Genomic DNA, 24,294 nt, shown 5'->3' with positions numbered 1-24,294 from the left:
CATTTGACTGACTAGCCAATGTATTTAACGCTAAAGAAATATTAACGGCGTGAATGGACAAATTCTTGAGGCATTTATGTGAACTTTAGTCAGGTTCCACAGAAATGCAACTGTTCCATTACTTTAATTTAAAAAATAACTTGTGTTATCATTTTCTTTATTTATTAGTATGTTTCATTATAAGAACTCTGGAGATCAGATAAGTAGAAGAAGGAAACAAAAATTACCACAATCCCACTCTCCAGAGACCTAAACTTTCAAAATTTCCTTCTTGCATATAGATTCTGCTTCGTTTTGAAACAAAAAATGGGCCAAATGTTACACACCCTTTTATAACTTGTTCTTTTCAATTAGCAACATACCATACCTGTATTATTAAATATTGTTCTACACCACCATTTTAAAGAACACATGGTATTCTGCTTCATGGATATATTATAACTTAACTAATTCTTTTTTGCTGGATTTTTAGATTGCTAGAATTTTTTACTATTATAGACAACACTTTAATGAACTCATTTGTAGTTAATTTTTTTGACATTTATGATTATTTTCCCTAGGTAAACTACTGAAAATGACAACGCTAGGGGCTAGTATTATAATATTTTCTTTACCAAAGGCTTTCACTGTTAAAGCTGAATCTATTACTAATTTATTCTGTGATTTTTTCCTATGTATTTTGAATAGCTAATTCTTCCCTAGCCAAAAAAAAATACTCACCTATATTTTCTTTCACTTTATTTTCTGACATATAACTTCATTTTTTTACATATAAACTCTTTGATTTTATTTTGGAATTTATTTTGTTGTATCATCACATAGGGTCTGATTTCACAATTTCCCCCAAATTGTTAACCATTTGGTCCTAGAGCATTTATCTGAGTAATTCTTTCTTTTCCCATTGACTTATGATGTAACTTTTAGCATATGCTAAATTATGATACATACTAGAGTTTGTTTCTAAACTTTCTCTTTTTTCATTACTTTTTTTATTCTGGTGCTAGTATCACATTGTTTTAACGACTATAATTTATATAATACAGTTTGATATTTGGAAGGGCAAGTGCCCCTCAATGCTCTTCTTTTGTAAATTTTTTGGCTAGTTAAGAATCTCCAAGATCTCCTCACACCAGAAAAAAATCCTATGGTGCTTTTGATTGAAATTGCCAAAAATCCATATATTTATTTGGAATGAATATTTCCAATATTGAACAGTGTTATTTCTCTACATTCATTCAAATAATCTTTAAATACCTCAGTAAGGTTTTATAGTTTCCTTCATATGCTCTGCACGATTCTTGTAAAGTTAATTCCCAAGTTATATGTACACACACACACACACACACTCACACACACACACTCACACATATCTGCTGTTGTTACTATAAATGAGATCTAAAGACCAACTGGGGAAACTATTTGCAATACGTATTTCAGGCAAAGGTTCAATTTAAATGAGTCTTATAAAGAAAAAAACAAACATGCCATTTTCAGTGGAAAAATGGATAAAGGATGTGAGCACATAATTCACAAGAGAAATACAGATGTCAATAAACACATGGGAAATTGTTCAGCCTGAATAGTAATGACGGGAGCCCAGTTTAAATTAAGAGACCGTTTTCAGCATCAAACTAATGAAGTGTTTTTTTAAAAAAATCTAAAAATAAGCATACATGTCTTTTGAGACTTATAATTCACTCTCTTCTCTTCCCAGAGGAACTCACGCAAAGAATAACCTTTGATTTGATTCTTTTCACTGGAATTGCTTACACTGAGGCCACTCAGGGCCCTTGATAACCAAACCCTGTGGGCTGTTACTCAACCTGCCTCATTTGGTCTTTCTCTTCCAGTTGATACTGCCAAGCCCTGAGGCTCCTTCCAGAACGTTCTCTCCTTCTTTGGCTTCACTTTCTTCTGATTCTCCCAAAACTTGTTTAAACAATACAAGCGCCTGTCCTAAGCTCCATTTCCTTCTCACTCCAGTCCCAGTGCCTAGGTGTTTTCCACCACCATCAAGGTTGAAATACTGTGCATATGCTAAGGAAGCCCTGATTTGCCCCAGAGCTTTGGTCTTACTCAGCTATCACCTTCTAAACACCTCCAGCTGATGCTCAGAAAGACCTAAACTCAATATGTTACAAATTTAAACCATTACATTATCTCTACTGACCTCCCTCTGCGTGACGTATGCACCTGTTTGGCTGGTGATAGCCTTGTCCATCTGAATTAGAAGACTGGGACCCTCTTCTCTTCCTCAGTCCCCACACTCAGCAGTTCACACCTGGTGTCTATTGTCACTGCACTGCCCTGCCCTGTGCACCTGTCATTTCCCACCTGGACCAGTCTCCTGCCCTCAGGCCTGCCCCTCCACGCATCCTTCACATGGCAGCCAGCGTGATCCTTCTCCATCACGAATAACATTTAATTCCCTTTGACTGAAAGTCATCACACAGGATAAAGCCCAAGTTCCCTGGAATGCCAAGCTGTGCAGGAGGGGTACCCCCGACTCTCCAACCAGCTGGCACTTGAGCAACGATTGGTACTGGGGCTCAGAAAGCATGTTTTGTGCTTCCTTTCTTTGGCTCATGACAATTCTGAGATTCTGAGGGCAGACCCAGGTTTCATTCATCTCTGAGGTCCCTCCCACCTAGCACAGTCTGGCAGAAGGGAGATTTTCCACAAGATGCCTGCTGAATTGAATAAAGATTTTTCCAGGTGGAAATGAGGCAAAGTGTACGATTCCAGGAAGAGGAAACGGAGGCGAGCCAGGGTGTGTGAATGCTCACATAGCTGCAAGGGAAGATGGGGCTCCAGCAGGCTGTGTGGATCCCATCATCTGTGGAAAGAGAGAGGGGGCGATGGGGCAGGAAAGGGGGGGTCACCACAGGTTCATGCCACGCAGTGTTAAATGTGATACTATGTGCAACAGACTGTATCCTACAGGCATTATCGAAACAAAATTTGAGTAGGATAATAATATGACAAGATGACTGTAGCAATTACTTAGAGAATGAAGGGGAAATACTAGAGAAAGGGAGGATGCATAGGAGACTAAAGCAATTCAGTGAGGGGAAGGGAAAGGGAAAATGAAGGGAAGAGCAGATATTAAATTAAGCACCTAATATATCAATTTTCACTTTAGTCCTCACAATAAGCCTGTGTGGCAAGTACTATTCTCCTCACTCTTAAGAGGAAACTGAGATTCAGAGATCTGAAGTAACTTGTGAAAGGGCACACAATCAGAAAGTGGCAGCACCACCTGGGATTCGAACTCCGTACGGTCTCCAAAGCCCATGTGCTTCCTACCACACGCACTGCTGAGACAGGACAGGGCAAAGGGAATGAAAGAGGAGAAGACTCAGGGACATCTCAGAGTAGAAACCACCAGGCATGACAGCAGGGCTGTCGGCCTGGTGAGGGCATCACCGGAAATAAAGCCTCCCTGGGAAGAAAGGGCTCAGAAGCTGGATTGTACACACGCCGAGTCTGAGATGCTAGTGGGACTTGTCCATGGAGCCATCCAGCAGATCCTGAGAAAGATGGGTGAGTGTGGACCGGGAGAAGCGGAAGCGGAGGGGGCAGGTGAAACAGCCCCAGGAGACTGTGTGGGGCAGAGAGGAGGGTGGGTCTCAGGGGGTGTGGCCCCTGGGGTGGGCAGAGTCAGAGGGGCCAGGTCTCCGTCCAGTTCAGGGTGAGGTGGGGGACAGGGGACAGTCAAATCATGGGAGGCAAGCTGATGAGGAGAGAATTCGAGATGACTGCCAATAAAATGGTTCCTTCTCATCTGCAGCCTTGAAGGGACACATACCTGCTTCCCGGCAACAGAGTTTTTCAAATGCTTTGTCTGTATAATCTTCATGCTCCTTTATACATTTATACCCTTTAAACTTAACGTCGTCCTCAGAGGTCAAAGTTTCATTCAGTATATCCATTGCCTAAAGCAATTTCATGGTGTTTCATGAGAAATAAGCCATATTTGGGGGGAAAAAAGTTTGAAAATTATTTCATGTTCCCAGTAACAACATTTACCAAGGTATGCAGTAAGTATTCAATGTATGTTTATTACATGAATCGGTAGGGTTTTAAAACTAGAACTGTGTTGGAACACGACAGAAGCAGGATGTTCGTTTCTTCTCCCTGTCAACAGTGATAAGCACTGATCAAGTGGCAGCTAATCTGATGCAGATTTCCTGCCTTCAATCTTATTCTTCTGCAGTTCCATTCTAAGGAACTTTCAAGGTTAGCTCATCTACGCCCTGCTTTAAGCTTTAACATTCCCAGTCAGGTCCCTGAAACTGCTTCTAATATTCCATAATGAAAATGAAAATGATCGCTCTATTTCAAGCATTATCAAAGCAGAGAATAACAAAGGATGAACAAACTGGTAGATAAAACTGTGTGGAGTCCATTCGTTTTTCTAGCAGGCCAACTTTGGTGCCTCACTTCACAGAAGCACCGTGGATGGACCAGCCCTCAGGCTCCAACCCAGACCAAGGTCCCCAGAGCTGCTTCCTCGGGTACTCACAGCTCCAGGACACTTAGAGGGTCTAGTGGTTACAAGTGAGCGCTAACTACCACCACTCTACTGAAGTCTTTGTAGCAAAAGGCTAATAAAAATCTCAAAGATAGGTGGAGCACAGAGGATTGTTAGGGCCGTGAAAATACTCTGTATGATTCTATAATGATGGATACATGTCGTTACACATTTGTCAAAACCCAGAGAATGAGTGAACCCTAAGGTAACATATGTACTTTGGGTGATTATGATGTGTCAGTGTAGGTTTATCAATTGTAACGAATGTTCCGCTCTGGTGAGGGATTTTGATGGTAGGGAAGGCTACATGCCCCGGGGGATGGGGGCAGGAGCTCCATGGGGAATCTCTGTACCTTCTGCTAAATTTTGCCTTGAACCTAAAACTACCCTACAACATGAAGTCTATTTAAAAAAAAAAAAAGAATCCTTCACCACATGCACACACACAAATCTGAAAGAAATAACATTAAAAAAAGTTTTAAGCCAATAAAAAAACATGAAAGGAAGAAATTGAGTATATAATTTATATATATATATATATATATATAGGTATACACATATTCATACTTAACTTTTGGTAGTTTAAAAGGCAAACTTGGGGCTTCCCTGGTGGCGCAGTGGTTGAGAATCTGCCTGCTAATGCAGGGGACACAGGTTCGAGCCCTGGTCTGGGAGGATCCCACATGCCGTGGAGCAACTAGGCCCGTGAGCCACAACTACTGAGCCTGCGCGTCTGGAGCCTGTGCTCCGCAACAAGAGAGGCCGCAATAGTGAGAGGCCCGCGCACCACGATGAAGAGTGGCCACCGCTTGCCACAACTAGAGAAAGCCCTCGCAGAGAAACGAAGATCCAACACGGCAAAAATAAATAAATAAATTACTAAACTCCTACCCCCAACAACAACAACAACAAAAAAGGCAAACTTGGAGAAGGTGAAACAGAAACACAAATCAGTTAATTCTGATATTTGTTAGCAGCTCTGGTAAAAAATGGGATTTAAAAAGATGTTGAAATCAAGTAATAAAATGAGGTCTGAGTTTACTGTATTCATGCATTTATTGCTGTTTCAATTCAAGCCCAAGTGCACAATTGAGATTTACCCAAAGACCAGTACAAAGTTATCAATGCCAATCAAGATCTAAAATAAATGTGCATGGTTTCAGGATAACTGCTCATTTACATATTTTTTAGGTGACTGTATCAGTTGTTGACTATATATTATGTCTTCTATTTTAATCTGGCTATAATTTAAAAGTTACTATTATGAGGAAAATAGCTCCTTTATAATAGAACAATAAATTAAAATGGAATAATCCATCTATAGGAATAATCTCAAGTTTAAAAAGAATGGAAGGATAAAAAATATTTTGGAAGACTTGTCTGAACATCAGACATCCTTCTAGGAAGATTTTAGAAAATGCTCCCTACCCTCTATGGGAAAAGTTCATGAAACATGCTATTAAGACACTCATTTTCTCATCCCTACTAATAGAATTTTACTTAATGGCATACCTCTTCCTCTTGGAGGGTGTCTCCATCAGAAATACATTTGTCTAAATTAATTTCAAACTTTATCCCTCTCTAGAAGAAAGCAAGAAAAAAAATCTGTTTCGCATTCCAATAAAAACCTTAAAATTACAACTCCCAATTTGACATTACAGATACTTAAAACCATTAGTCTAACATCACAAAATAAGGTAATTCCATAAAATAGTAGGGGTGAAATCCTAGAGGCAACCCAGATTGCAAGGTGCAGATCCCCAGCCAGATTTTTAAAATGAAACTTTAAGACAGAATGTTTATTACCTTAGCTTTATGTTTTTGTTCCGGAATTTTACTTTCCTTTGTGTTCTGAAGTCCAATTTGTTTCAAGTCTCTTTCAATATCCTGAACATTTAGAGAAAAATTAAAATCTAGCATTATAATATTGATCAAACAATTACATTTTCACAACACCCCTGAATTCACAGCAGGGTCTGTTTACGTTATTTGATTTCTTGAATGAATCTGATGATTGATTTGAGAATGAAAACATACCTTTTGCAAAGGAAAGTTAACAACAGTCCACTAACAACTTGGGCACAGTGTCCATTAACGTGAAATAATAATACGTTTAACACTGGCATTGCAGTGGGCAGGTAAAACGCTATAATGTGACAATGTTTATCACAGTCCAATACAACCTAATCTAATTCAAGAACGTACTTTTGACTATAAGATCCCGTTAACAGACTTATGATCTTAATCAGGAAAACAAAAAAGTGCACACAGCTCATGACAGTATAAAGGAAGGATGGGGCTCTAAAAATTGATGGGCAATTTGAAGGAGGAGGAGAAGACTATAGAAGTACTGACAAGCATTTCAAAGGAATGGTCAAGGGGTGAACTTTAGATCCTGAGCTTTCTCGGGGTTCAGTCCTGGGCCCTCTGCCCCTCTCTTCCTTAATACACAGGGGTCTCAGTAACTCCCATGAATTTAAATGCCATCTTTATGCAATGACTCTTAAACGTGTCTCTTCAGGTTTGATCTCTCCTCCCCTCTGAGCTTCAGACTCACGTATTCGGCTCCGTTTGGTACCATCTTCACTTTAATATTCATTCCACAGTTTCATACTGAGCACCCACTACGGGCCAGATACTGTCCTACACAATGGGTTGGTGCAGAACGTGACCAGAAGGTCCCTGCTGACACGGAACTCACATTTTACTGGAGTAAGATAGGTAATAAATGAGTTAAAGTAATGACGTAATTTCAGAAGGTGTTAAATGTTATCAAGAAAATAAAACAGGGTAGTAGCATAGGAAATGAAGAGCAGACGAGAGTAATACAGGAAAAGCCTACGTGGCATTTGATTTAAGCCCTGGAATGGTGCTGGACCTGGCTTGTGAAGGTCTGGGGAAAGCGTGTTCCACGTGGAGGGAAAAGCAGGGCAAAGGCTCCGAAGCGAAGCAGGGATGTGATCTCTCAGATCTTCCTGACTCAGCACATCCAAAGTGGTTCTCGAATGCCCTTCCCCCAGAAGCTTGCTCCCCACTCTTCCCCATCTTGGTAAAATGTACTATTCCTTCCAAACCAGAAACTTATGAGTCTCCATGTGTGTGTGTGTGTGTGTGTGTGTATAAATGCTCTTTTCTCTCCACCATTTCACATTAGGTCCCTATCACCTCCCCCTTAGAATTAATTACTGCCTCGTCTACGTACTTCACACACCACATCTGTCAGTTTGAATTTTTATCAGTCGTTTGCCCTGCAACCCTGGGAAGCGTGTTTTCCTGCCTCGCAGTATTACACGCTCTGAAACAGGACGTGACTTGGTGTCTTACTTATATCTGTGAGGTTGGCTGTCTGATTTGATTGTGTAGTCTGGTTGTCTCAATTGCATGAGAAGCGTCATACTGCTTTCTTTCCCTTAAAATACAGCTACATTAGACCCCTAAGCCCCATCCACCCCACTGGGTGGAAAATTCAACCTCATCCACTTTAGAGCTCTCGGCACCGCCTCCTGTGAAGGTCTCCAGGTTCTCACAAAGCAAAACACTCAGGGAGGCTGTTCAGCCTTCACTCAGCATGGGTTCCTCTGACCTACCCTCAGTCGAGCCCTCGGGGCACCTTGAGGATGAAGGGGAAAGACCTCCCAGAAGGAAAAGAAGAGTCTTTTGAGAACCATTTGATAATTCAGCTCTGCCCGGTTCCCTATTCATGCCAAAAAGATAACTTTGAAACAGAAATTAACCGTCAGATTCACAGACCGACACTCTGAAGCTCGGACTCAAACGCCACCAGAGGACGTTCCTGCAGGCAGTTCTCAAACTTGGCCGCACCAGCTCACCAGTTAGCTCTTGAAAACGGGACACCTGGCCCCACCCCAGGCCATTCGGAGCCCAGGTGTTTGACTTTGTTTATTCCTTGTTGTTTTGTTTTGTTTTGTGCCGCGGTGCGCAGCACGCGGGATCTTAGTTCCCCCATCAGGGATCAGACCCGTGCCCCCTGCAGTGGAAACGTGGAGTCTTAACCACTGGATTGCCAGGGAAGTCCCTGTTTCCGTTTTTTAAAACTTTCCCACATGATTCTACTGCACAGGGAGGGGCAGGAACAGCGGGCTGGAGCGAACTCCCTGGGAAACACAGCATCGTCTAACAACAACCATCACCTGCACAGGTGCTTCTTCCTCAGGTGCCTCTTGGTGGATGAGCAGGTCACTCTTCTTCACCAAGTATGTTTTATGACTTATTTTTGAGTCTTCCTTCAACATAAATTATACACAGTCAACAAGATTGGCTCTGCGTCAGTTCTGAAGGCCACTTTCTGAATGTCCCCCGCTAGACCTGAATGGGATCTAATGAGGACATGGCTGGAGAGAGCTCTCTTATGGCTTCTTTTCTCTATGGCTCCCTTTGGTATCCCCCAAGTGCTTCTCTCCTGGGCTCTCTAGAAAAGTCTGCCGTCCATCTTCCCTGGACGCAGGCTTCCCATCGCAGACCTGTCTTAAAAACGGGGCTGATGATGGCACGAGGCTCCCCACCATTACCCAGACCTCTGCTCTGGGGAGAAGCACATCCAGCCTGCCCCCGCCCACGGCATTTGCCATGAAGCTTTGCGTGGCTCCTTCAGATGCCCTTTTCCTTAGCTCTGCCTCTCCAAATTCTACTCTTCTTCTCAGACCCAGTTTTGGCCCCATCTCTCTTCTTCCAGAAAAATCCTCCACCTGCTTGTACCACTCATCTTCACTCCCGTGCACTCACGGGGCTTAACCAGATTCAGCCTTATTGGATCATTGCTTCATATCTTTCCAACTATTTATTTAACTATTTAGAAAGAGTAGAGGTTTTAGAATCAGATATTTATTTAGTCTGCCTTGTAATATCTAAGTGACTTTGGGTGAGTTATTTAACTTCTGCTATAAGTAAAGGAGATATGTATGTGAAAGCTCTAGTTCAGAGCTCAGTGCATACAATTGAATGGTACCATAATGCACCTATATTAGTTCGTCTGTATGCCCTCAGGGGTGGGGCAGGGTGAGAGGGAAAGATCAATTTCAGTAGTGTGGGCAGGTTCTGCACAATGAGTGTGTAGTTCAAGTGCGTGTGAGACGAGAGGCCGGCTGTGTCCCCGGCTGCTCTTGGTGCCCACCAGCCCGTCATAGGAGGAACATTCCCGGGCGCTGAGGGTGTTTCTAATTAAACATGGGGGTGTTTTTCATGCATTGTGGTCTCCAGACACGGGCCAGCTCTCTCATCTGGAGCTCTACTGAAAAAGCAATGATCTGAGAATTGGAAGAATGAGTTTCCAGGGTGGCACCTTCAAGGGATTTTTCAAAAGTCATCTCCACTGCACTCACATGTTGCCTTATATGGCCTTTCAAATCTTACCCCTGCATGTGAGACTATTCCAGTATAGCTGAATTTAGTAAATGCTCGTCTCTTTTCCTACCCAACGGGCATGAACTTTACCTCCTGCATCTAATCCAGTTCCCGAGTAAAGTACAGCTCAGTCAATACTTATTGACTGATTCATGGGGAAGATGATCAACCATACTTTTAGTAACAGCCACTCTTAACTGAGACTGGCAGCCCCATCACTTTGGGCAGCCTCAAGTAAACCATAATAAAGTGAGGCTTCCATTAAATCTGACAGCTTTCCTACTTAAAGTTTGCATGAGAAAGTTTATCTTTTCGATGAGAAGAGCATTACTTTTAATACCTGCTCAGTTGAGTTAGCTCTGAATCAATAGAGCAACGCTTCCTTTAGAAGAATGAATTTATTTACCTCCAGTTCACACTCCATCTTCTTTCTAATTTCTTTCATGTCGTTGTGGTACTGTTGGCGTATTTCTTCTAGCTGCTTCCAGTATTCCTGGAAAGCAATCCCAATCCCGAAATGTTAAATGTTTGTGAACAACCTGACAGAATAATCTCTAGACAGCCTATGATTTTATTTTTATTTTATTTTTTGTTTTTGGCCGCACCTCGCAGCATGCGGGATCGTAGTTCCCATGCAGTGGAAGCGCACAGTCTTAACCACTGGACCGCCAAGGAAGTCCCCAGGACAGCCTATGAATTTAGAAATGTGTGATATAGAGTAAGGGAAGAGCCGTTGCTCCCAAAAATGATAATCTGCCTTACACTTTGGCTGTGGTATTTCTCCCCAGTGAGGATACGGCCTCTTGGGATAATCTCATTTTTAAATATAACCCCAAATGCATTACTGACATACAATTACTTTATATATAATCCTGTTATAGGTTGAATTTTGTCCCCCCCCCTCAAGATACGTTGGAGTCTTAAGCCCCAGGACCTCAGAATGTGATCTTATTTGGAGACAGTGTCATTGCAGATGTGAGTAGTTAAGCTAAGATGTGGTCACACTGGGGCAGAGTGGGTCCCTAATGCATATGGCAGGTGTCCTGTTAAGAAGACGGCCACACCAGGAGGATGCCATGTCCGGTGGCAGAGACTGGAGTTGTGGCTCTGCAAACCAGGGCATCCGAACATCATGGACCAACCACCGGAAGCTAGCAAAAGGCAAAGGATTCCCCTCCAGGTTTCAGAGGGAGTGTGGCCCTGCTGACACCTTCCCTTTGGACTTCAAGCCTCCAGAACTGTGCGACAATAAATTTCTGTTGTTTTAAACTGCCCGGTTTGTTGTAAGGCAGCCCTAGGGAACTAATACAAATTTCAAAAATGTTCAGGATGGACAGTTACTTTATCAATGTGAGGTAAAAAGCCTTATGAACTCATCGACACTGCATTCTCCCCTGAACCCCAGCATGGCGCGTCACACCACTGTGTCCAACAAGTGTTTGTATAACGGGCTCTCTCAGGTGCACCATAGATGCTAAAAGCAACATCCCATTACAGCACAAAAGACAATGAGAGAAGTACAACGGTAGCCCTGGAAGCAGACAGTTTTAAACCTGCTCCTTCCTTTCATTTCTCCTGAACTGCAGCTCCTGGAATCCAGGCTCTTCCCCATTACTTCTTAGCTTTTGTCTCTGGTTGTGATTTGGCTCAGCAGAAGATGGACGAATACCCTATTATTAGAATGAAATAATTTATAAAGCGTACTTGCATTTTGGAAACATCTTATGATTTGACCTTGACCCCCATCCTTTAAACAATAATTATATCATCAATCTCAGTATTTGGGAGTTTTGTTTTGTTTTTATACTGAGCAGTAGAATTTTCTTAGTTTAAGTGTGAAACATTTAAAAAGTAAAGAAAATAAAACCATTTCTGTTGTTTAGCCTAAGCAAATCAATATTTTACGCTACCATGTGAGACACCGAGATTCATTTTCTGAACTGCTAAATTATAATTGGGAAATCCAAGTTCTGTAAAAGTTTAGCAACCCCTGGAGCATGAGATTAGGTAGGGGAAGAGAATTAGAACTTTTGAGCTGTTCAAAATAAGAGCAATACAAATAGGAGGTGTATCCAAGCTCGCTCAGCCCCAGAATTTTGACACCATACTTAAGAGTAAAGGTTAACTTTCATTTCAAATAAAATACAGTAATCCCTCTTTGAAAATGTGTAGAATTCTAATAAAATAGAATCGAAGAATTGCAGCTCTGAAAGGGACCTTGAAGCCCATCTACAGCTTTTATAGAAAAGGAAATTGAGGTTCAGAGAGGTGGCATGTCCTGCCTAAGGTCACATAGCAAGTGATGGAGCCAGGGAAGGGACTAGGCTTCCCAGACCCTAACTGAAGCCTATTCCCATTATTCTTCTTTAGCTATTAAAAACTGGGGAAAGTGGAGAATAGTCTTAATCATCTATGTGGAATGAACTTTGACTTCAGGATCCATGAATATTTGTGAACAGAGAAAGCATTAGAAAATTCCTGATGGCCTCTTATATTTGGTATTTTACTTACCAATTGCTTTTGCACTTTCAGCTTATGTCGTTGAGCTTCACATTTCCTCTGAAGGTATTCGGCAAGCCTTAGGAAATACAAACGTTCAGCCTGAGTAGAAATTGTAATTCATCACAGGCACCAATTCGACAAGTGAATTTTCAGCTTTGTAATGAGACTCACAATTCACCTGTGACGTTCCGAGTTCGAGAAGTAATTCAAAGTTACAAATGTGTACACTGGAAAAGAAGACATCTTTGAAATCAAGAAGAAAGGGAGGTAAAGAGAACAGTAAAACTGGGAATACAGGACAGGATAGAACCCAAAAATATTCTGTTACAATGATTTTTCTTCAGGGCAGGAATCAGTCCACCCATAGTCTATGATATGTCGAAGGGAAAGAGAAAAAACCCGTAGCAGGGTCTTCTCATGCTGTGTGCAGGTGTCTAATCTATAGCCTTGTCACCCTGACTGCACTCATAGCTGCTCGTCTGTTGCCTGCACGATACTCTGAGCTCCTTAGAGCAGGACGGGGGCCCCTCCCTTCACCTCTGCTCCTCACGCTGGCTCACAAATGCTTAATGAATAAAGAAATGAGGCTTTCTCCATCTCTCAAAATGTTTAAGTGTTTTTCCAGCACAATTCTGGTCAATTCTAGTCAAACCATTTTCAGGTTTGTACCTATGTTCTAGATATTTACCTTTTTTCAGAATTTCCTACAAGAATTTCTACAATTACAGATTGCTAAACAAAAACTATCACATTTCAGATCATAGTATGAGTTAGTGATAAAGTTCTTTGGAATTCTAGCAACTTCCTGGGCTCCAAAGACAGAACTGCCATTTCAGAAACTCCTTGAGGCACATCAGGATGAGTGGTCCCCAGTTTCTGAAGAGTCAAGTTAATAAATCAGTTGTTCAGAAATATGATGAAATCATAAGCTAGTTACGGTCCTTGGGCCTTAGTTCCCCATCTGTAAAATGGGCACAATACCAATCTCACAGCGGGTGATGTGAGGATTAGAAGAGACAAGTTCTGTGAAGGTTCCTGACCAGCGTCTGACACATTGATTGTGCTTGACTCAGGTGAGGGCTAACATGTAGCATTCCTCTCAGAAACTTATCTCCATGAGAAAAACTATTCAGTCATCCAGGGGCTGTTCAAGAGACATTATTTCTCTCTCTCTCTCTCTCTCTCTCTTTTCTCTCTCTCTCTCTCTCTTCTCTCTCTCTCTCTCTCTCTGTCTTTCTTTCTCTCCCCAACCCTCTATAGGTTCTTCTTCCTCCAGACGAGTACATCAAGACTTGATTCCCATGGAATTGGAGCTCTGATAGAGAGAAAGCTGGGCAGGGGGCTTGGAATAACAGTGAGGAGGGGTTACCAGTCATCAGAGGGGCATCCTGGAACACCGTAAGATGATGGGCAGCAGCATACAGGGAAGAGAAGGACCTTTCTACCATTTTATGTGAGAGTTTGGGAGATACAATCATACATAATCAAAATAATTTGATAGTTTGACAGCTCTCATATCTAGACAAAGGGTGGAAGACACAGTTTCCCAGTGGCTGAGAAAAGGGAAAGGGAGCTTTGTGCCTGTACCTAGTTCTTATGTAAAATATGTCACTCATTAGTTGAGTCCTATATGAATATTATAATTTGAACGAATGGAACACATAACTTTTGATGATCATGGAGATCATTAAAAATATGTTATGAAGATGGAAAAAAACCATAACCGCACCCAATATCTTTAAAAATAAAATGTCTACTTTTCCCATCATGCATTTCTGGAGAAATCATTCTTTTATTATTCTTGTTTATCTAATGTTCATTAGCTATCTAATGAGATCACCATCATATAGACTCATATGTTTCATTGTTTGTCCAAACTTTCAACAATAAATAACCACAGACACCAAAAGTTAGCAAATTCCCAACACTGAAAGAAAAAATGTGATGGCAAAAGCATTTTTAAAACATGCCCCTCAGACTTAGGTCTTCAGGGCTGTGGATGGGTGTCAATCATTCTGATCATAGAACACTGACATCAGTGTGAAAGAAACCATAACAAGTATTGTAGATCTGTAGAAATTTGTTATGGAGTAAACTTTTTGAAAGTACACCATAATTATATTATTTTCTTTCTAATACATCCATATTCTGAAAAATCCGAAGAATATAAATGCTAAATGAAATATATTTCACTTTTCAGTAGGTGTCAAATTATAATTTGATTACAATTCAATTATTATTAATATTAATAATATTAATATTTGGAAAATGATACATATACAACTATTTCCATCACTCCCGGATAGTGGAATTTACTAGGAAAAAGAAAAGACATTAAAAATTCAAGAGCATTAATCTGTTCCCACAGTCAAATGGCTACATGAATAAGATTAGCTACATCAAAGTTACGATGAAAAAGGGTCAAGGGAACTGTGAATTAAGTATTTTAAATGAAGAGTCTGGAAGTTCTTTCCAGATGTTTTAGGAGAATCTGGAAGGACTTCAGAATAAATGTTGATATAGCAAACTATTTTCAGAGGACCCAAGTTTAAGTAGACTATGACATTACCATTGACCTGAAGATGGACTGTGGCTTTCTTCCTGATTATAATTCTCCTCAACTCTGGTATCTTTTTGAGGAACATAGTGGTAATTTTGTCCATTGGCTCTCTTCCTCAACAAGTCAAGTTGATCATAATAATGATCATAATGTCCACACACTGCAGCAAGTTTGGGCCTTTCTACCATTTTTATCTGAGGGATTAAAAAGAAGAGAGATATTTTTTAAATACATGATTAAAGTCTATGACAACTGACAGTTTGATAGTGACCATAGCTATGACAAGGCATTGGAGCTATCTTGTTTTTGCTTTAGACTTGTTTTTGAGTAATCTTAGAATCCCCAAATCCTAGAACTGAAAAATGTTTTAGAAGTCTAAGTACTGTAGTGCAGTAGTTTATAATTTTGCTAAGGTGTGAATATGAATCATGTATACTTCATGGCTAGTGTATCAGAAATACCTAGCGAGTGAGTATCTATCCAACCCAAGAGCTGAAACTAAACTCAGCATTATTATTTCTTATTTTTCATAAATTTATTTACACCTTACTAGACTTTATGGGAGAATACTGTATTGTGCAACTCACAGATTTGGGGATTTGCAAAACGTTTAGGTTCTGATAAATTTACTAAATACAAAATGGCAACATGACTGGAAGGAAAGAAGATGCTGAATCACTCAGAGTCAATTCTTCCCATGTAAACACAAGGAAAGTCATGTAACAGCTGTGACCAGCTTATGACCATCTCAAGCTATGCCTCACCACCCTTCCCAACCAGAACAGAATGAGAGGAGAACCAGAAACAAATGTTTATCTTAGCATTCCTTAGTAGAGGCCACTGAGCTGGAAGACAAGAATCAGACCAGATTAACATATGAAAACCAGTCTAGACCCTGTTGCTAAATAGCAAAATAGGGTCAATTTATGGTGACCATGCTGTCCACTTAACAGTTGCTAACAAAAGAAAAAACGAAGATCAAACCTTTGGAAAGGTCTGGAACTTATAACTGGAAATACGAATAACCAAACAAGTGGTTAAAACTGAAATTTACTCACTGTAAAGAAGTAACACATTACATTCTTTGTTCTTCTTAATGCTGTATGGCTCATATATATACATAAGAACCATATGGAATTGTAGATATTTAACCATCTTTAACTTACAAAAATGGCACATTTATATATTCTATTCAAATATTAAAGTAAATGTATATAATTTTCCTTAACAGTCTAAACATAGATTGTATATTTATTTTAAAAATCTTTTAAAGTGTGAAGTCGTTTTCTTAGTTCTACAATGTTTGCCTATGTACAACACAAAGAAGTTACTACTAATTACTTGAAAAATGGCTAGAAATAGAGAAAAGCATTAGAAGGAAAAAACAGCTTCTTTAGGATTTTCTCTAAAGTCCCAAATGGTAATGAGAACATCAGAGGTGGCTCCTATGCAGACCCGTTCATTTCACTGCATTAGGAGAAACTTTCAAAGGATTAAGAAAATGTCAATGGGTTCACCTAACTCCATCCATCCATGAGTCTTTTAGATGTTTGTTTTTGGTTTTTTTTTGTCTCCTACAGGGTTTGCTACAGAGTATTCTAAATCACAACATACTTTATACCATGAGCCGCCTTCTTTTTTTTTTTTTTTACCATAAGCCTTCTTTTAAAATACAATTTTTCAATTAAAATACAATAGCCATTTTTATGTACCAGAAGCATTTCACTAGCATAAACTAAAAGATTCAACATTCTGCTGAAGTGGATTCAAATAACTGGCATGAAGAAACTCTGGGGAAAAAAAATCAATGATTATATAATAAAAATTTCTCAATTATATATAACATCAGAATTAGGAGTATGAAATGCATGTTTTCCGCCACTATGCTACTCACTTGTCCTACATAGAAAAATCTTATTTACTTAAAGAAATTAAAAGAATTTGAATTATAAAAAGAAAACCAAAACTAATGTATAGAATACTTATAAGGAATACAGCATTGTTAAAAATAACAACTTGAAGTTGTCCCATGAAGTACCACTTTAATGTTCATTACAGAATTTTATGACAAGCACAAAACTAGTGAACCCCAAAGTAATGACCTTGTACCTCATGAACATGTGCAAGTAGTTCTGTAGAATATGCCATCCACTAAAAAAAACAGAGGAAGGGTTTAGCATGACTTACAGATACGGGCTTCTGGGCTCCAGCTGGCGGTCTCCATTCATTTCTATATATGTCCTTCCTCCTTGATCTTGGCAGGCACTTTCCCTGGAATCTCACTTTCTGCATTTTAAAATCTTATTTAACCAAAATAAAACAACTTAATTTTTAAAAAATTTCCACATCATTAATATTATGCTTGTGAGAGTATAAGAGGCATTTCATAACACAGTAAGCTCTCTTTAACCAGAGACATTTATACCCATGGAGAGAAGTGCTGATGGAAAATTACTACACATTTTCTTTGAATGGAGGAAACCATTTTTTCCAGTGTTCCCTTACATATTTCCAGTAATATATAGCACTACTTTTTAAAAATTGGGGAATTAACATTTATGGAAACAATATGCATAACATAGTGGCATATTTAGTAATTAAGTTATTAACTAAATTAATTTAATTACAAGTAATTAAATGTAGTCATCAGAGCTTGGGTTATCAGGCCACAGCATTCATGTTGCATTGTTGTTTGAAATGGATGAGTAGGTCTTCGAATATGTTTGTGTTTGTCACCTTCAAAATGTGTTCTTGGGACTTCCCTGGTGGCACAGTGGTTAAGAATCCGCCTGCCAGTGCAGGGGAAGCAGGTTTGATCCCTGGTCCGGGAAGATCCCACATTCCACAGAGCAACTAAGCCCGTGCGCAACAACTACTGAGCCTCTGCTCTAGAGCCCGCGAGCCACAACTACTGAAGCCCGCGCGCCTAGAGCCCGTGCTCCGCAACAAGAGAAGCCACTACAGTTAGAAGCCTGTGCACCACAACGCGGAGTAGTCCCAGCTCGCCGCAACTAGAGAAAGCCTGCGCGCAGCAACGAAGATCCAACGCAGCCAAAAATAAATAGAAAAAAAAATGTGTTCTTGTTTTCCTATCTGTCCTATATTAGAAATGTAGACAATACACTTTCTCTCGTCCTCTACTTACTAAATATGCTCAATCTGGACTAATATATAACGATGGCAAACGAAATTAAACATGGCAGAATCATTAATTCACTTTCCCTTTATAACTTTTCTCACTTTTAGTTTCTCCATCACAGTGGATAATATTCCCCCATTATCCATTCCTTGGAGAGATTTTCTACTTCTCATCCTTAAAGTTGAGACATTTGGTTATGGCCCAAAATCCTGATGCTCTTATTTCAATTATCAATTGAATTAGTAATTTTTCTCTTTAATGTTTGTCTGTCTCTCTTTCACACACACACACAGTACTTCATCAGCTGATTCCTAACTCCACCACTACAACTGCTGCTCCATTTATCATTACCATAAAGTATCAGCTGCTTTCTTTGGGGGTCACATAATAACATTCTCCCACTGTTACCAGTTAGGTCCGAGATCCTAACTTCAGCTCCAACAGGCCTCTGCAGGAGAACTCTTAATCGCCAGTCCATTCTATTTCAGAAAAATAAGCTTCATTTCATGATTCCATGTCTGTCTGTGAACTTCTTTGACTCTCTATCCCTTCCCTACACAAAAGTTAAGTTTAGATTCTACCTCTTTGAGCATCTCTTTATCAGCAAATCCACTGCTTCATCAAGTTTTCCGGACTGATGAGAAGAGAGATGAATCCTCCAGGTCATGCATAAACTAGATACACAGGCACGCCCCCAGGTCACCACTTGACAAGATAATTTTTCTTCTGCTTATACTGCCCATATTTTTTAAATGTCCATGTTCAACATATTTGGAGGAATTTCTCTGCTAAAGTTATCAGCCATATATTATAAATCATTGCGTGAGACACAATCAATGTTTTTTGATTGCATGGTTAAATCATTCTTACCTGGGACCACCTTCTCAGCAGGTCGAGAAGCAGACGATCTTGCTTTATGTCTGAGGGTGTGATTGAATTCTTCCTGAATGACCTAAAATCAAACAGTGTGTCAGGACCTGCTAGTAAAAATCTCTGTCAAAATCCAAACAGAATCGCCTCAAAACTCACCTCGGGAGTCAAGTATTTGGCCATAAGATTCTCTAAAAAGGGCCTTTTCAAAATGGAACTAATGGATGGTCGAGCTCGGGGAGATACTTCAAAGAGCTGGGATATTAAGGACTGTAGGTCATGGGAAAACCTTGGAGATATTGGGGGAACACGAGCTTGACAAATCTTCAGAACCAGCTGGTGTAAGTTGTTACCCTCAAACTGAAAAGACAAGGAATGGTGATACTAAATCAGAGAAAAATTCAATGCTAGTATTTAAAGTAATATCAAGAAACAAAACAATGTTATATAGCTTTAATTAGAAGCACTATGGTCTACCCTGAACTGTTTCCATCAACTAATCTTTCATGAGTAGATACTGTAGGCGGTTATTCAATGAAATGTCATCCTACTTAAAAAAGGGTTTTTTTAGGTTTTTTCTTAGTATCAAAATATTTACTCATTCTAAAAAACTGGAAAGTATAGGAAATTATAAACAGGCAAAATACATACAATTTCACCACCCAGAGGTATATTTCCTTCTAGTCTTTTTAAAAATAATGTTTATTTTACAAAGTTGAGATCATAACAATATGAAATTTTTTTTTTTTTTTTTTTTTTTTTTGCGGTACGCGGGCCTCTCACTGCTGGGCCTCTCCCGTTGCGGAGCACAGGCTCCGGTCGCACAGGCCCAGCAGCCATGGCTCACGGGCCCAGCCACTAAGCGGCATGTGGGATCTTCCCAGACCGGGGCACGAACCCGTGTCCCCTGCATCGGCAGGCGGACTCTCAACCACTGCGCCACCAGGGAAGCCCAACAATATGAAATTTTATATCTTGCTTTTTAAATTAATATAACATAAACCATTTCCTCAAAAATTCTTCATAAACCAGAAAACATTCCATTGTATGAAATCATCATTATTTACACATAACGATAATGCTGGGCAGAATGGCGTGGCAGAAAAGATCGGGTTTGGGTTAGACACTTACTATCTGACACTATTTGAAAATAATGACATAACAACAAAACGACAGCTGTGTACAAAAGAGGTAACATAGATGGTCTAAGACTGCTATCCTTAGAAAGGCCTGCTTACATGGGCCCTTGGCTGGCATCTGGGAACTTGGATTTCAGGAGAGTTCTCACCATTCCCAAAATGTTCCGAGTGGCTCTCTTTTTCCCCACATTGTGCAAACAACATGGTTTATGCTGAATACCTGCTCTCTTCCTGGGAATCTAGAAGCTTGGCACTTGCTAGGCAGAGGTGCCTACATGACCAGTCCCAACAAAAACCCTGGACACTGGGTCTCGAATGAGCTTCCCTGGTAGATTACATTTCACATGTACTGTCACAACTTGTTGCTGGAGAAATCAGTGCCTCCTGTGTGACTCTACTGGGAAAGGCTCTTGGAAGCTTGTGCCTGGTTTCCGACAATCTTCGCCCCACGCACCTTTTCCCTTTGCTGATTATGTATTGATACGTTCACACATAATTTATTTTTATGGAAATATGCCACAGGTACTATTCTCCAACTTGGATTGTGTACTTTATAATATAGCTTGGATATCTTTCCATGTCAGTATATATGGAGCTGTCATTCTTGTTAATAGCTTGTTCATATAATTTTTAACAATCTAATAAAACCAAACATTAACCTTTTCCTCTCAAGAGGTTAATTTCATTTATATAGTTCAAGATTAATCTGACGATTAATATACTTACAGGATGTCTGAGTGTGCAGAGCTCATATAAGACGCAGCCAAGAGACCAAATATCCCTGGGTAAGGTAAGAGTTGACAGGCCAAGAAATATCAGTAGTTCTCAATGAAAACCTCCATCCTTACAGTACATTATATTGGTGCATCTTTACAGTTTTACATAGGTTGACGAGTTTTCACAAATGCTTTCAGTACATTATCAATTCTTAATGAGACTAGAGGGAAAATTTGTAGTTTGTCAGAATCCTAGCAAAGAAAAGGTATACAGGCTTTGCTAGAATTTGATGGCTCAATATTTACTTCATGTGATGAGCTCGAAGAAAATGTGTCCATGTGTGGAATCTTGAGCAATTTGGAGGAGGAAGGCAGAACTCAAACATGGATTTGTTTGATTCAAAGGGTGACATCTGGTTGATTTAGAAAGGAATATTCTATTCAAGGCTACTGACAAAACCAAAGTTAGACTAAGTGATGACCAGAGTATCTGGTACTCAATGAACTTGAAAAAAATGTGCTAAAACTAGGCCTGTGCAGGTGTCCAATGAATGACCTTTTGACCTCAGAGGGCCCAAAACACCACCCTCTGATCATGCTAAACACCTCCATTTTTGAACATGCATCCTATGAAGGAGGTAACTCAGATATGTGTATCCAGAACACCAGTTACCTCACCTCTTCCCTACCTCCAATCCTCTTTCCCCAGGCCTAAGACCACGCCAAAGACCACACATAAATATCTCAAGCCCCTCACCTTCAGGGAGGCAGATCTAAGACTTGCACTCCAGTCTCCTCATTGGGCTGCCTTGTGAATAAACCCTTTCTCTGCTGCAAACCTCGGTGCCTCAGCATTTGGCCTGTCTGTTCATCAGGCAAATGAATCTGGTTTCATAACAATTACTGCTAGGATCTTCCAGTTATTGAAAGCATCAGACCGGCATATTTAAATGTTGATGCAAATCCTTAAAAATGCAGTACAAGGAAACAAAGCAATGCTGCGGAGCTAGGGGTCTCTCTGTGTAGCACTGTGCTCTGCTCTGGACAGCCTGCCCTTCTACTCCGGCTACACAAGCTGCATTCCTGCTCAGCTTGAGGCCAAACCCCTTCTCTAAGTCAGAGGCTGTCTCCAAGAAATGCCTGCTCTTTCACTATGTGGAGAAATGTTTACCACTCTTTTTTAGGGCTTTGCCCTCTCTTTCAAAGTAAAACAGCCAAATATCCCTTGGGTATTTTCCTAAACAAACAGACATTAACTCCACAAAGAAACTCAGTCTTCCTGCAAGGCCAACTGGTTCAGCTGGCAGACAGCTTTGAAAAGTGAAAATTTTTCCTTCTCCTTCCATGGAAGTAAAAACTACCTCATCTTCATCTTTTATCACTGTGTCTATTAATATTATTATTCCTGACAGTACGCTCTGGTACCACATACATAAAAGCCAGCTGAATTTTAAAGCTGGAAGATGCCTTAACAATTACCTGTCTACCTATGCCTTAACTATTACCAGCTCTCTTTGTTGCAGGTAGGGGAACTGAGGCCCACAGAGATGGACTGACTTGGTGCAATTGCCGACTGAGTCAATATTAGGATTCCTGGCTGCTAAACCAGTACTCAGTCACCAGCCTCACCGTCTTCTGACCCATTTACAGCACTTTCCTGCAACAGGCTAAACAGGGCTTAGAAAGCATGAGAATCAAATACACAGATGGACATCACAGTGACTGCGATTTTCAATGTTATTCTTTCTATCACTGGCATCTTCAAAAGAAATGTGTCTTTTCTAAATAAGTTCAAAACCTTCAGAGAACACTGAAGTGGTCAGAGACAGTCACTGGGAGCCTCACTTCACAGGTGGAGTAAATGAAATTACAAAAGCACCATAAGAAAGAATGCACCAGATTTTACTGCGACTTTCGAACCAAACGTCAGCAACTCACGTTTTATTGTTGTAGGGTTTATTCTGACAGATCTCTGGGGACAAGTAGTAAGGCGTTCCAACACAAGTTCTAGCAAGTTCCATGGTACTAGCAAAATTATATTAAATAATAAAATAACAGTGTATTACTGAAGAAAGGGCTTAAGACATACACATACATGCAAGAAAAAAGTATAAAAGTAGACACAAAATTTGATGTATCACATACTAAAATAAAGCAAAACACTGTATATTAATAATATAGTAATAAAATTCATTGATTTTTAAGCTTATAATTCACCTCCCCAAAATCTACACATTAGAAAAAATTTTATGGCTTAAAGATTGCACGAAGAGGTACCATTGTTACATTGCAAAACCCTCACGTGTAAAACTTCCCTCTTTCCAGTGACTAAAGTAATGCAATCTCATGATTTAAAATTTGGAAAACATAAAAGTAAATAAAGAAGAAAAAATTTACTCAGACTCTTAAAACCCCCAAACAACTAGGTTAAAATTCTGACATATTTCCTTCTTGTCTTTTTTCCATGCATATTTTCCACATAGCTGTGATCATAGCATATTTAAAATTCAGAATTGCCTTTTTTTTTTTTTACTTAATATAACAAAGTTTGTCTTCATGTTATCAAGAAGTCTTCCAAATCATAAATGTTAGTGGCTTTATAATATTCAGGTACATGCTGTGCTAAGTTTTACGAAATGCAACCATTTCCCAATTATTAGGCATCTAAGTTATTCCAGATTTCAAATTATCCCCTTCGAATAAATTCTCAGAAATGGAACATTTAAAAATCTCTTGATATTTATTACCACCAAGCTGTCTTCCAAAACAGCTGCATCAATACATTCCCCCCAGCACGTGTGAATTTGCCTGTTTCACGAAACGCTCACTAGCTTTATACGCATTTCAGTCACATCTCATTTGATCAGCTTATATCACACTATACATCGCCACCATCCTTCTCCTATCTACCTGCAAATTTTAATCTCAGACAAAGTAGCATCTGAATGATTTAATACACTTATATAAACAGTTATCAAAAATTATTGGGAAACCAAGCTCTTAATATCTTAATTCATGATAACTAAAAATACATATTTTGGCTGTTACGATCAGAAAGAAAATGTTTTTGAAAAGTACTTACTTGTTCAGGACTCTTGCAATACCAAAGTCCCCAAGCTTTGCAACCATTCCATTCTTGCTAAGGAAAATGTTCTGTAAGTGGAGAAAATGCTATGTTGCTGGAGATGTTTCAAGAAAACAAAAGATCTGTCTTGATTTTGTCTCTGAGCTGTTACCTGTGTTTTTATGTCCCTGTGTAAGATCTTCCTGTCATGAATATGTTTCAGTCCTAGAGAAATCTGTACAAACCAACTCAGAATCTGTAGAGGGAACATGAAACAAAACTGGTGAGGAGTCTGGTGATCACTGAAATGTCTTCATGATAACATACAAGAAGAGAGGAATAATATACTTGTGTGTGTGGTTATATGAATGAAGCTAATAGGTATACCATCTTATCGTACTATTTTCTT

The 24,294-nt window shown here is 39.8% G+C and overlaps 1 protein-coding gene across 1 annotated transcript in view; it reads right to left on the bottom strand.

Moving 5' to 3' along the window:
- NEK5 (NIMA related kinase 5) overlaps positions 1 to 24,294 on the bottom strand; it is a 64,715-nt gene that overhangs the window by 18,492 nt on the left and 21,929 nt on the right. Inside the window, exons 5-20 of the mRNA XM_060129553.1 lie at positions 24,058 to 24,141; positions 23,904 to 23,974; positions 22,760 to 22,846; positions 20,832 to 20,886; positions 19,126 to 19,326; positions 18,967 to 19,048; positions 17,145 to 17,257; positions 14,967 to 15,151; positions 12,407 to 12,473; positions 11,449 to 11,565; positions 10,302 to 10,388; positions 8,686 to 8,778; positions 6,341 to 6,421; positions 6,047 to 6,115; positions 3,809 to 3,935; positions 2,648 to 2,836 (exon numbers count right to left, since the gene is read on the bottom strand). Coding sequence (XP_059985536.1) covers positions 2,648 to 2,836; positions 3,809 to 3,935; positions 6,047 to 6,115; positions 6,341 to 6,421; positions 8,686 to 8,778; positions 10,302 to 10,388; positions 11,449 to 11,565; positions 12,407 to 12,473; positions 14,967 to 15,151; positions 17,145 to 17,257; positions 18,967 to 19,048; positions 19,126 to 19,326; positions 20,832 to 20,886; positions 22,760 to 22,846; positions 23,904 to 23,974; positions 24,058 to 24,141 — 1,708 coding nt within the window. The remainder of the gene's footprint in view (positions 1 to 2,647; positions 2,837 to 3,808; positions 3,936 to 6,046; positions 6,116 to 6,340; positions 6,422 to 8,685; positions 8,779 to 10,301; positions 10,389 to 11,448; positions 11,566 to 12,406; positions 12,474 to 14,966; positions 15,152 to 17,144; positions 17,258 to 18,966; positions 19,049 to 19,125; positions 19,327 to 20,831; positions 20,887 to 22,759; positions 22,847 to 23,903; positions 23,975 to 24,057; positions 24,142 to 24,294) is intronic.

Source organism: Lagenorhynchus albirostris, chromosome 18, assembly GCF_949774975.1.
Source record: "Lagenorhynchus albirostris chromosome 18, mLagAlb1.1, whole genome shotgun sequence".
In the NCBI taxonomy this organism is placed as follows: Eukaryota; Metazoa; Chordata; class Mammalia; order Artiodactyla; family Delphinidae; genus Lagenorhynchus; species Lagenorhynchus albirostris.
Note: the sequence above shows the minus strand (reverse complement) of the source record. Positions and strands in the feature narration are given on the sequence as shown.